The following is a 13171-nucleotide window of genomic DNA, read 5'->3' on the forward strand; positions in this document are numbered from 1 at the left end:
AACACTTACTTATCTTTAGTATCATTTTTCAATCATATAGTAACACTTTATCCGACATTGTGTATCACTTTTACGAACTAATGTAACACCTCGTTGATTATTAAGTAACATTTTTCAATCATCATTTGACATATAGTATCACCATATTCGATATTATGTATCACTTTTTGCAAACTAATGTAGCACCTTGTTAATTAAATGGTAACGTTTAATTATTCACTAGTAGAAAAAGTGTAATCGGCACTAGTTCAAAGCCTGACTTAGGGCACCGGTTCAAACCAGTGCCCTTAACATAAATTAAGGGCACCGATTTTCCCTTGAATCGGTGCCTTTTATGCCTAATAAAAGTAAAATTGATAAATCATTATATATATATATACTTAGATATTTTTATTAATAAATGCTTGTAATATTACAATTTCATACAATAAAAAATTACAATATACAAAACAGCAGCAGCTTGGAAACGGAACAACAACAGCTCGGAAACGGAACAGCAGCAGCTCGGAAACAGAACAACAGCAGCTCGGAAACAGAACAGCAGCAGCATCATCACATAAGCAGAACAGTAGCAGCAGGCAACAGTAGCAGCACATATGCAGAACAGCAGGAGCACATAAGCGGAACAGCAACAACAGGCAAGAGCAGCAGAAGCATCAAAACCTAAGGACATATACTTGCTAAAGAAGCCAGCTATAAGGAAACAACTTAATATTACAGCTTATAAGTTGGAATAATAGACCATATTACAACTTATAACAACCCTTTCCTGATCATTCTAAAATTTAGATCAACAAAGGTTCAAGCACTTCAAGCAACAGCCACATTCCACCAAGATGCAAGACAATCAACAAAGTAAAGCAAGAAACAATCGAGAAAGATAACAGCACAACAGAGACAAAAACATATGAGATTGTTTGCACCATACTGTCAACATATATTCATTAAAAGGGGTAAATTAACTGACCTCTTTCAAATTTCCTTTGCATTCACGGTATGTAGAAATGATTTCATACATGTATCTCATCACATAGTATCCGGAATCAGTATCTCTTGGCTGTTGTGCACACTAATACATGGAAATATAACATTAGATATATTATACGAAAAATTGCTAGGAAATGGGCAAACACATATGTACCTCCATTCTTAAGTGCAACAATTCCGGTTTACTCTTTTTAAACGCAATGCCTTTAAGATGTGACCTATATATATTGTACGGCCTACAAAAAAAATTAAAACAAAATGAGAATAATAAAGTACTTAATTAATGTTGTTAAAACAAATCATTCTAGAATTTTCCAATTAACAAGCTCATTATTTTGGACAATTCTGAATTTTGAGGTTTCTTCTCCGGTTGAATAGCAGGGTCAAACTCGTACACAAGGCTCATATGTGGATCAATTTCATACAAAACCCAGTGGTCCCTACAATTAAGTATATATCTTGTTAACGTAAATTTCTTTGTGAAATTAGTAAATACGATAATTAATAATGACAAAGCTAGCTAGGACGTACCTTTCAAAATACGGGGCCAAAATAAATTTACAATGCTTGTCTATCTTTTTCATCTCTGTCATGAAAGCATTCTTCAAGTACTTTTAAATTTCGTGAAAATCTTTTTGATTTCAGCAACAGATAGTTTCAGGGATGTGCTCAGGATTGTATACTTACAATACATATCAATACCCAAATGCCCCTACTTGTATATTACATGTTCTTATCACTATTTATCAAGGTCTACAAGGCTATAACAATCTTTACAGTGGAATTTAGTTCTGCATAATGTGTTTAGAAACCATAAAAAGAAAGAACATTTATAAAACATAACTAAAATCCTAATAATAATATAAGTGGGGAAGAGTTACAGTACATAAAAGGATTCGAAAGGTGACCTTTTCAACATTTGCTGTTGTATTTGCAGAGCGTTTATACAACTCTTCTTTAACAGCAAATTGTCCCTTCAATTTTTATCTTGCAAAGCCTGCAATGATAATAAAAATAGATTCAACATGGAATGAATCAGAGAGAATTTTCACGACTCAAGTCGAAATATTCACCATACGAAGCTATAGTAAATTGATAAAAATCAGAAGCCAAGCAAATTGATATTAACTCCAAACAAAATAAACAAATTTAGTTTCACTTAAAATAATTAAAAACTAGAACAAGCCAGAAGCAGCAAATTTACGAAAAAAAATTAACCCAAAAATGACTTTTTTTTTTGCTTTAATGATCGTTTTTTTTATTGCAGCAAATTCACGAAATTGATAGTCATGATACTAACCCAAAAATGGAAATGATAAAAATTCAATCAAAAGCAATCCCTAGATTGTGAAATTGACAGTCGATGATTTTAAAGAAAAAAAAGAATAAAGTAGATTTACCTAGGTTGTGAAATTGATACTCGATGAATTCAGAAATGACAGAAGAAGAGGAAAGGATTCAATGGAGGATTTAGAATAAGACTTCAATGAGAGGAGAAGAGAAAGAGACGACGCCATTTGCATGCATCACAGAGGTGGCCGGTGCGAGCAGTAGAAATGGAATCACGGCAATAAATCAAACTGATGAACACTGAATTCATGAAAACCTAACTAATTTTATGTAAAATTTCATGAAAACCCCTATTTAGAACCGTAATTAGAAATACCTCTAAACATTATAAAATTACCTGAACGAATTGAACAATCCCCAAATCTGTTGGAAATTCCAATGTCGCCACAAATTGGGTTCTTTGTAAGGAAAACCAAAAATTGAACAAAAACTCGGAAATGGAGGAGAATTGGGGTTCTTTGTGAGGAAAACGTAGATTAGAACAAAACGCAAAACTGGGTTCTTTGTGAGGAAACCCAGAAATAGAGAACAAAACTCGGTTCTACTAATTAGGGTTTCGTTCTAGCTTCTTCAATGGAGTGCAGAACAAAAACTCTTGAGCTTAAAATATTTTTAGGAGAGAGAAGGCTGGAGAGGGCTGAGCAAAAATGGAGAAGATATTCAGCAAAAATGTTCAGCAGAAAATGGAGAAGAAGAAGGCGCGTTATATAATTAAATTATTACTAATGAGTACAATTTAATTAAATAAATCGATTAACAAGAACAACTATTAAAAAGATTAATTCGATCCAAATTATTGCAGGAGAAGAAAAATTCGAAAGCCTACCTGGAGTGCAGTGGTGGCGCGACGTTTATAGTTGCGGCGATTCCATGGTGCAGCGTTTCAGCGGTGCGTCGGTAGATCAGAGCAAACTTTCCAAACTGCAAGGAACCCTAAACTGTCAAGGAGACAAACTGGGGATAGAATCAGCGTTCAAAATGAAGAACCTTAGAAATTGAAGTGTTCGATAAGAGAGAGAAAAAAGGGAGAGGAAAGGTAGTTCGACCACCATTGTTAAGTTGTAGATTCCCTTGATTATCTGCCTTCAAAGTTCGAACCATCATCTTGACATAGGAGAAATAAGAAGAAGAGTGAATGAAAAAAGCGGGAAAGTCTTTTTTGTTTTTTTTTTTAAGAGTGATGAAAACCAGGTTAATTCTAAGAAAACCGTGGAGAAATTGAATAAATAACTAAATAAATAAATTAGTGTTACCATTAAATGTTACTTATTTTAAAAGTGTTACTTTGTAGTGTTACCTACCTTAAAAGTGTTACTTTAAGTGTTATCTTATATAAAAGTGTTACCAAAGTGTTACTTATAAATCTATAATTTTGCATTTCAAAAAGTGTTACCAAAAATGTGTTACATAAACTCAATTATGTACTAGTGGGTAGACTATTTATTTATGGAAAATGTTATACAAAGCTCTTAATGCTACTATACATATAAGGTGCTAAAAATGGGAGGGGGGAAACAAATGAAAATATAACATTAAGTACACTAATTTGCTCATGATCTTGTCATGCATTCTTAAATTATTAATAACAAATTAGAAAATATATTAAATACTTATTCTTAGCCGTAAGAGCTACATGTAGAATTACCATTATTTGTTTATTTGTGTGAGGATGAAATAATCAAATAAAATATTTCGAAATAATCTAGACCAAGGGGTTAGGTAATTTTCAATTCTTGCATTTAACAGGTGCATAGGAAAAAAGTATATTTAAGAGTATTTTTTCGCTCATTTAATATTTTAGTCCAATTTCAAATTTATATACTCTTTCTGTGTTTTAACAAGTGTTACACTTACTAAATGTGGCCGTGTTTTAATAAGTGTTATACTTCCTTTTTTGGTAAAAAATTACATTTTAATACTCCCTTTTTTTTTTAAGCTAGAGTCAAATTTGCACATTTGCCGAGACACAACTTTGACCATCAATATTTTTAATGAGAGATTAGTAAAAATTATTAAAAAAAGGCCAAATTAGAAAATAACACCTGTAAAAAGACCCGATTTTGGTTATAACACCTTAACATTTCGAAATTTTATTATAACACCTACAAAAATCCCAAAATTTTGGTTTCACCACCCACTAACGGATTTTTGGATGGAAACCGTTAGTGGGACCCACTAGGGACACGTGTCAGCTGTGTATTGGCTTAAAAAAAAGAAAAAAAAAAAAAAAAACCCTAACCCCCTAACCCAGCCAGCCCCACCATTGGCACCACCTACCCAGCCGCCGGCATCACCTGCCCTCGCATAATCCGGCGATACCAGGCCCAGCCCAGCCCTGAAGTTGAGCAGCGAAAAACCTTCCGGATTAACGCTTGCAATTGACGGTTTCCTGAGCAGTGAAATCGCCGGAACTTCACCGACGAAACTCACCGGATTCTGCAGGATTTCAGCCCGTTTCTTGAGCCACGAAATCTTCCGAACAACCACCTGCGAATTGACGGAGAACCACCTGCGAATCTGCTGAATTTCGCAGCGATTTCAGCCGGTTTTTGCGAAGCAACACCACCGGAATTTGGCTAAGACAACTTCCCGTTTGACGCCTGAAATTGATGGAGAACCACTTGCGAAATTTCGATTGGTGCTTGTAGCGGTTGTTGACGGTGGTTTGGTTGTGGGTCTGAAAGAGGCGAAGGGGCTAAGTGGTTTTCGTGGAGGGTTGTGGTGGGTTGGGGTGATTTTTCGGGGAGAAGGAAGGGGGAAGGGGATTTACGGGGGGGCTGATGTTGGTGGGGGTGACGGCCGGTGGTTTCGCCGGAGAAGGAATGGAATCCAACGACAGTGGGGGGTCTCCGGCGGTGTAGTGACGGTCGGCGGTGGTGGGGCTGGTGGCTGGGTTAGAGTTTAGGTGTTTTTTTTTTTTAATTTTAATTTTTATTAATTTTTATTTTTAAGCCAATAAACAACTGACACGTGTCCCTAGTGGGTCCCACTAACGGTTTCCATCCAAAAATCCGTTAGTGGGTGGTGAAACCAAAATTTTGGGATTTTTGTAGGTGTTATAATAAAATTTCGAAATGTTAAGGTGTTATAACCAAAATCGGGTCTTTTTGCAGGTGTTATTTTCTAATTTGGCCTTAAAAAAATTAATTTATAAAAGTAGACATTATGACAAATCCAACAACATATTATACGATCATATTTATATAATATATATTGATAAAAAAAATTAAGTCAATGATGATATATGAATAGTGGAAAATCTCAACTCTAGCCTAAAAAAAATAAATAAAAAAAAAATAAATAAAAAAAAATTGGGGGAGTATCATATCTTTCATCTTTCATGGTCTCCACTCTCCACCCAAACCCACTACTTTTTTTTTATTATTTCTTTCCTCTCACATTCATTATTTTTCAATAAACTATTAACCCCACTATCTTTCTTTAACAATTTTTGAATACTCTAATTACCTCACTTGTCTCTTATTTTATTTAAGTCAATTAAATTGTATTAAACTATGTGTCGGTCAAAGTCCAATACTTATTAAAACATGGAGGGAGTAAGTAAAGATTTATCAAATGAACAAAAAATTACCCTATGTGCATCAAGTATATTAAAATTTTGAAGGGTTTTTTTTTTTTTTTTTTGAAAGAATGAAGGGGTGGTTTAATTTTCATATATGTATTACATTATTAACTCTACATTTTTTTTATTCACTATTAAGTGCTACTTAATCTTATCAACGATGCCCCCTGAACTTGTTGGAGAAAAGATGGACATTGAGTGTATTTTTGACTCCGTCAATTTTTTGCTTTCTTTACAGGTAAACTTGTCATTTTTTTTTCGGTACATAATTTTCATATTATGATCTTCAAGACTATAGTTTAGTACAAGCAAATTTTCAAAAAAAAAAAAAAAAAAACTTCAAGGCAGGGTTATACACATACATACCAACACAGTCGATTGTAAAAAAAATAATAAACAAAAACTCTCCAAAGGCAAATTTCCTACCAAGCTATGTCACAATTCTCCCAAACTCCCATGAGTAACTACAATAATGAAATAATTTCATTGCCACGATTCTTAGTACTGTACTATTGTACCATACATGTCACAACTGTTTACCTTATTTTCACTTATTTTATATTTAATAATTAGTTTGAATAAATTCAGTTCAAAAAAAAATAAAAATTGATAAGGGTTACCAAAGTACAAATTATATCTAAAATAAGGTTTAATACGTTCAGATAAGTTTAGTTAATTTTAAATAAGTGAAAATCAGGTGAATAGAATATACCCCTTATCTAAACTTATTAAAACTTAATATAATTGTAATTTGAACTTGATTAACCCTCATTAGAACTTATTTTTCCTGAACTGAACATATATGAACTTGTTTTTCCTAAACTAAACTTCTCTGAACTTATTAGACCTGAAATAAGTAAAAATAAGGTGAACAAAACATGCCCTTAATATGCATGTAGTACTCAGTTTTAAAACTATAAGTTGCAATTTAATATAGTGTAACGTTTATGTGAATTTAATTTGATGCAATGATATCACCGACACTTTTTAAATCAATTTAAAGAGAACGTAACACCAAGTCGATCACTGTTTCTCTCCCTTATTCTCTTATCATTTAAAAATTTAATTACTTGCAGAGTAAAAATGGAGGTGTTACTGGCTGGGAGCCAGCAAGAGGTCAAAAATGGTTAGAGGTGAGTAAATGACAATTACTGATATTTTATGCTATGCACGTACATTATTTTGAGATGTCTTGAAAGCCAGTTTAGAATTGACTTTCAAAAAATAACTATGCTAGAGAATAAAATGACGGTTCATTAATATTTTGTACAATGATAGTATGTTTCAACGCAATTTATGAATATGATGATTGACAATTTGACATGTTCTATATTATTTTGTAAATCATCAGATCTTAAATCCTACGGATTCATTTGCCAACGTTGTTGTCGAGCAGGAGTGAGTATCCAAATTTACTAGTGATGTTCACAAATTCAAGACTAACTATTCTAATAGCTTTTGATCTAAATGAATTGACGAATAACAAAATGGTGCAAATTATAGGTACGTGGAGTGTACAAGTTCGACAATTCAAGCTCTAGTATTGTTCAAGAATATATACCCAAGCCATAGGAAGAACGAGATTGAAACTTTCATCACAAAGGCAACCGAATTCATTGAGAACTCTCAATGCCCTAATGGATCTTGGTATCATACTCTATATCATCATTGATCATGTGTATCTTACATAAACATGCATGTAACATAACATGTAATCATGTATCATCGATCATGTATATTCATTTAAAATCTGATTACTATTTTCTCACTATATATGATATATATCCGTGTATTGATAATGTCATTTAACTTGAACAAGCAACGTGACATTCACTAAATCTGGATGGAGGTAGCATATTGTAACATCCATTAATTGCAATAATATTTTTTTATAGGTATGGAAGTTGGGGGAATTGCTTTACATATGGGACATATTTGTCTCTTGGAGGGCTAGTAGCAGCAGGAAAGAGATACGATAATTGTGTAGCCATAAGAAAGGGTGTTGAATTTCTTCTCGCAACACAAAAGATAGATGGTGGCTGGGGTGAGAGCTACCTTTCATGTACCAAGGAGGTAATTAAAATTATGATATCCATTTCAAACCTTTTTTTTTTTTTTTTTTTTTTTTTTTTTTTTTTTATGTTTGTAATTTTTAACACAAGGCTACTACACCAACAATTGAAACCATAAAAGTGAAAGTGAAAAGTGGATGATTGTTATTATAATTTTAATTACGTAAAACCTGTACAAAATGCAAAATAAAAACTTTATGTGAGAATCATGAACTTTTTTATACAAAGTACTATATGGAGTATATATTTGCACTTATGAATTTATGATGTATTGCTTTCATGGATAAAACAAAGGAATTTGTGCCACTAGAAGGAAACTCCAATGTCGTCCAGACTGCATGGGCTTTGATGGGTCTACTCCATGCTGGCCAGGTATATAACCAACTTATTATGTACATGTACTGTATGTGATATTTTGAATTTTATGATCGAACCTTATTATACTTAAAGAGTTAAAGGTTGCGTCAAAAAAAAAAAAAAAAAAAAAGGGTTAAAGTTGAATAGGTGATAGCTATATGGCATGGATTTCATTTATCTTACGCGTATTTGATTAAATTTTTGAAAGTTTCATAAAATACTTCCTCCAACTTCATAAGTTTGACTCACTTTACATTGTTTAGAGTTTTAGAAGTTTGACTCAACCTTAGTATTTTTCATTTTTAATAAACTACTTTACCCCTGTTTTCCCACACTACATGATAGAGTATAAAACTTTTTTTTTTTTTTTTTGACGGGGATAGAGTATAAAACTCAATAATTGATTTTAACCAAAACCTAAAGTTGTGATAAAGTATAAAACCTAATCCAAGGCTTAACCATCCATTATAAGGTTTTAAATAAGTACGAAGTATTTAAGTTGGTTCTTTAAAATGGTACCAAAAATCAACATGAAAAAGAAGAAAATAAATTCTCAAATTTCATTCACCCTTCATTTCTTGGGAAACATTTAGTGTTGGGTATGAAGATGTGTGAGGGAGCACGATAAAGTGTATAATCAATCATAGATTTCATCCATCATTGTATTTCATATAAAAACTTATTGAATCGATCAAATTTTTATTAGGCGAAGAGGGCTCTACATCGGGCAGCGAGACTTATTATCAATTCACAACTAGATAATGGTGATTTTCCACAACAGGTAACTCAATTATCTCCTACATAGTCATTATTGGTTTCAACCAATGAGTATAATGATACGTACTTATTTCGAAATATAAACTAATTATATTTGTCAATTGCCGTGATTTTAATTTTATTGGAAAATAGGAATCAACGGGAACATCCTTGAAGAATTGCATTTTACATTATCCAATGTACAAGAATTATTATCCGTTGTTGGCACTTGCTGAATATAGAAAGCTTGATCCATTACCTTCAATCAACTCCTTTTGAAAAAATTGATGAATTTATCTCAAGGGAAGCTAACGGTTTCACAATATCTATTATGTAGATGTATGTGCTAATGCACAAGATGGTTTTCCTATTTGTTCCTATTTGTTATTCTTGTTCGAAATCGTTATGGATTCAATTGCAAATCGTATATAACATCTTGATAAACATATATATATATATATATATATATATATATATATATATATATATATATATGAATAAAAAGTTTATGCTTTAGATGAATGCATTACAAACTTTCAATAAAAGAAAATGGATGCTTTAAAAAAAATAAATGTTGCAATGAGCAGTGGTAACGTAGCGCTAGTTAAATGGTGATATGGTGCAATGTTATGTGGCACATAAACGTTTTAGGAACACTTTCTAATATATAAAAGTTTAGCTCGGGCGACACCTCAGATCATACGTTATACTCCGTATATTATTGTATCATAGCTTTCATGTGTCATACTTATACTGATAACTAAAAGTGCATAAATGGAATATCATATATAATAGTCTCAAAAGTTCAGCCCATGCCTAACTTACTTTGACAGGCCTTTTGTCCCAAGAGGTACGGGGTAATAGTTACATTGTATACTTATTGTGATATTGAGTTTATTCTTTGAGTATTTTATATTAATTTAAAAAAAATAAAAAATTGAACCTTGTGGTACGCACTTATATAATATTTTTAACATATTAATAACATGATTGATAATTGGCTTAGATGGTTATAGAGTCATCTTTGTTATAAGAGGTTGGGTGTTCGAATCTCCTTATCTTTACGATTTTATATGGAGTTTGTGTGGCGTAATGATCAAGATTGTTTGAGTGCTGATGTGGCACAATGAGATGTTGGGAAGGTGACGTGACATAATAAAAAGGGTCTATGAAGTTTGTGTGGCGTAATGATCAAGATTGTTTGAGTGTTGATGTGGCATAATGAGATGTTGCAAAGGTGACGTGGCATAATAAAAAAGGGCCTATGGAGATGGTTGTGGGGTAGTGATCAAGATTGTTTGAGTGTTGATGTGGCATAATGAGACCTTGGGAAGGTAACATGACATAATAAAAAGGGTATACGAGGCACATCGACGTTCTTAAAAACGCTTTTTAATTAAAGAAATACATAGATTATTTATGACTTATTAATTTATTATCATAAGAGTTTAGGGGAAAAAAAAAATTATTATCAATCTCTCTATCATCTACATAGTATAAAATTAATACAAAGAGTATGACCAAAATAATTAGAATTTTCATTAGATTTGTCATACTCCGTATATTTTTACTTAATTATTTTTTCTTTAACCCATAAATCATGATATATTAATGCCATTAATCTTTTAAAAAAATTGTTAAAGCTTTTATATGACAACAATTTTCATATATACTATTGAATTTATATAGGGAAATTTGTTAAAAATAAGTCAATCTTTGCTTGGTGAGCTTTAATTTAAATAAGCCAATTTCTTAATTATTTAAAAATAAGTCTATCTTTATAAAATATCTTCCCAAAATGAGTCATGATATGGTGGTTTCAGGGTAACCAATTATTTAGGTTAAATATGCCATGTGTTATAATATATACAAAGTATATATATTGGAAGACTCTCGTGGGAACCCTGTCGCCCTTGTGTAAGAACTTTTTCATATGAGTGAGAACAATATCTATATTCTAAATTTTTACACATATATTTAAAATTTTTAATTGGGTGTTTTAAATTATTACTCACGTATTCTAAACCTTAAATTAGTTGTTCTTAATTTATTATATGTTGTAAATTTTAAATAGTGTATTCTAAGATTTTTGATTCATGTGTTTTAGATTTTAAATCATATAATGTTCTAAATTATTATTCGCATATATGTTTTAAACTACTTTAACTCACATGTTTTAAATTTTACTCTTATGTTTTAAATTTTAAATCAAATGTTCTTAATTTTTCCTGAATTTTTCTAAATCTTAAATCAAATGCTCTAAATTTTATTTATATGTTCTAAATTTTTATCAGGCTTTTAATTTTTACTCACACGTTCTAAATCTAAAATCCAATATTCTAAATTATTACTCATGTATTTGTTCAAAATTTCTAATCTTGTCTCCTGAACTTTTACTCGTATGTTTTATTATTTTACCCATCTATATTTATGGTCTAAACAGTGCGTTGAGAAACATGTATAATCACAATGATGCAAATATTAGTAAACGGAGAATTACAGAGTATATTCAGCCTTAACGTGTTTCCTATAATTGTACTCGGTGTTGACTGTTGAGTTGTAAATTGATGAAATGTCATGTCATTTAGTATCCATTACTATTACCATTGTTTTTAATCTATATATCCATTAAGACTATGTTTAATTTGCCATTTTATATCATTCAATTTAATTTTTCATTTGAAATGTTGAGGTTAATCCTGAACTAAATTTGCAAATTAACTACTTTACTTGTAATGTTAATTTCAAATAATGTTGAGCTATGTGTTTATAAAATTATATGGATGGATGAAGGTAAATGTGGTGACAAATGGATCAGGTGACAAATGGATCGTTGGTGGATGGAGGCGGATGAAGCATCATCCGACCCACCTCTGATCCACTATCATCTCGAATGCTGAGTGAAGAAGAGAAATGAAAAGAGCAAACTGACATAGTGACATTCAAGAGGAAAGTGAAATTTTGGGTCTGTTTCGTTCACTTTATTTTCACTTATTTTAAATTCAGATAATTTCAGATATGTTAATTTAAGTTCAGATAGATTTAATTCAGGAAAATAAGTTCTAATCAGTGGCGGTTCCAGTATGGGTTCAGAGCTGAACCCATACTGAATTTGGGGAAATTTCATAATTTAGAGATAAAACAAATTTATAATAAATAAATATGCAACTAATGCATTGTCCATGGTTCAGTGGTCAAGAACTCTTGTGAAATACTGTCACTAGTTCACACGGGATCTAATCGGCCAAACCCATTTTGCTTTGCTTCATTTGATTTTCATTATATTGTTTATACTTTTTATTAAAATTAAAAAATATGTATTTACTTTTTGATTATTTTTACACAATCACCGATCATTATTGGTAGTATGTAGTACGTATCTAATTAAGATTTAGGAAAATTTATCAATTACAACCATTTTAAAGTTTGTATTTTGCAAATTGCAGCCATTTTAAAAAAAATTTGTAAATTGTAGCCCAAAAATACTAATAAATTGTAAATTGCAACTCAATTAATTATTTCATTGATTTACGGGTCGAAAAACGTTATGTTAAGGTTTTAGGGACCATTTTATCCCTTAAGAATCCAAAATGAGCTCGGAATTGATAAAACATTAACGTAAAGGCCTTGTTTTCACGGCAAAAAATTAGTTGCACACAAATTGATACATTTTTTATACGCAAAATGAGACACTTACTTTATTTTATTTTTTTTTGCAAATTTCGAGCTCAATTTGGGCCCTTAAGGGCTAAAATGACCCCTTAAACCATAATAAAACATTTTTCGGCATGCAAATCGATGAAAAAATTGAATTGGGTTGCAATTTACAATTTATTAGTATTTTTGGGCTGCAATTTACAATTTTCTGTAAATGGCTGCAATTTACAAAATACAAACTTTGAATGGCTGCAATTGAAAATTTTTCCTAAGATTTAAGATACCATAGCAGCCTTGCTTTCCTATGAAAAATGAGAGATAGAGCAAAGGTTTCATGAAAGATTCGAGAATTTGAGGAAGCAAGAAAGAAATATGAGAAGAATGGGAAAGAGAAGGGGTCATTAAGTAT

General features: G+C 31.5%; 1 protein-coding gene and 1 pseudogene across 1 annotated transcript; one reads left to right on the plus strand and one right to left on the minus strand.

Annotated features, from left to right (window-relative positions):
* Positions 1 to 13171, plus strand: part of LOC110687697 — a 48257-nt pseudogene that overhangs the window by 8009 nt on the left and 27077 nt on the right.
* LOC110687935 lies at positions 379 to 1422 on the minus strand. Its single transcript, XM_021864582.1, has 2 exons — positions 968 to 1422; positions 379 to 693 (listed from the first exon to the last, which is right to left on the minus strand). Exons 1-2 carry the CDS (start codon positions 987 to 989, stop codon positions 413 to 415), a joined length of 303 nt encoding a protein of 100 aa, XP_021720274.1. The 5' UTR covers positions 990 to 1422; the 3' UTR covers positions 379 to 412.

This window comes from Chenopodium quinoa, unplaced genomic scaffold (genome assembly GCF_001683475.1).
Source record: "Chenopodium quinoa cultivar QQ74 unplaced genomic scaffold, ASM168347v1, whole genome shotgun sequence".
NCBI classification, from domain to species: Eukaryota; Viridiplantae; Streptophyta; class Magnoliopsida; order Caryophyllales; family Amaranthaceae; genus Chenopodium; species Chenopodium quinoa.

What these genes read in the sequence shown, in the direction of transcription:
- LOC110687935 (XM_021864582.1), bottom strand. Translation starts at nt 989, where the DNA reads ATGCAAAGGAAATTTGAAAGAG. An exon ending in GCAAAGGAAATTTGAAAGAG is followed by an intron (nt 694 to 967) that starts GTCAGTTAATTT and finishes GTTTCCTTATAG; the next exon opens with CTGGCTTCTTTAGCAAGTAT.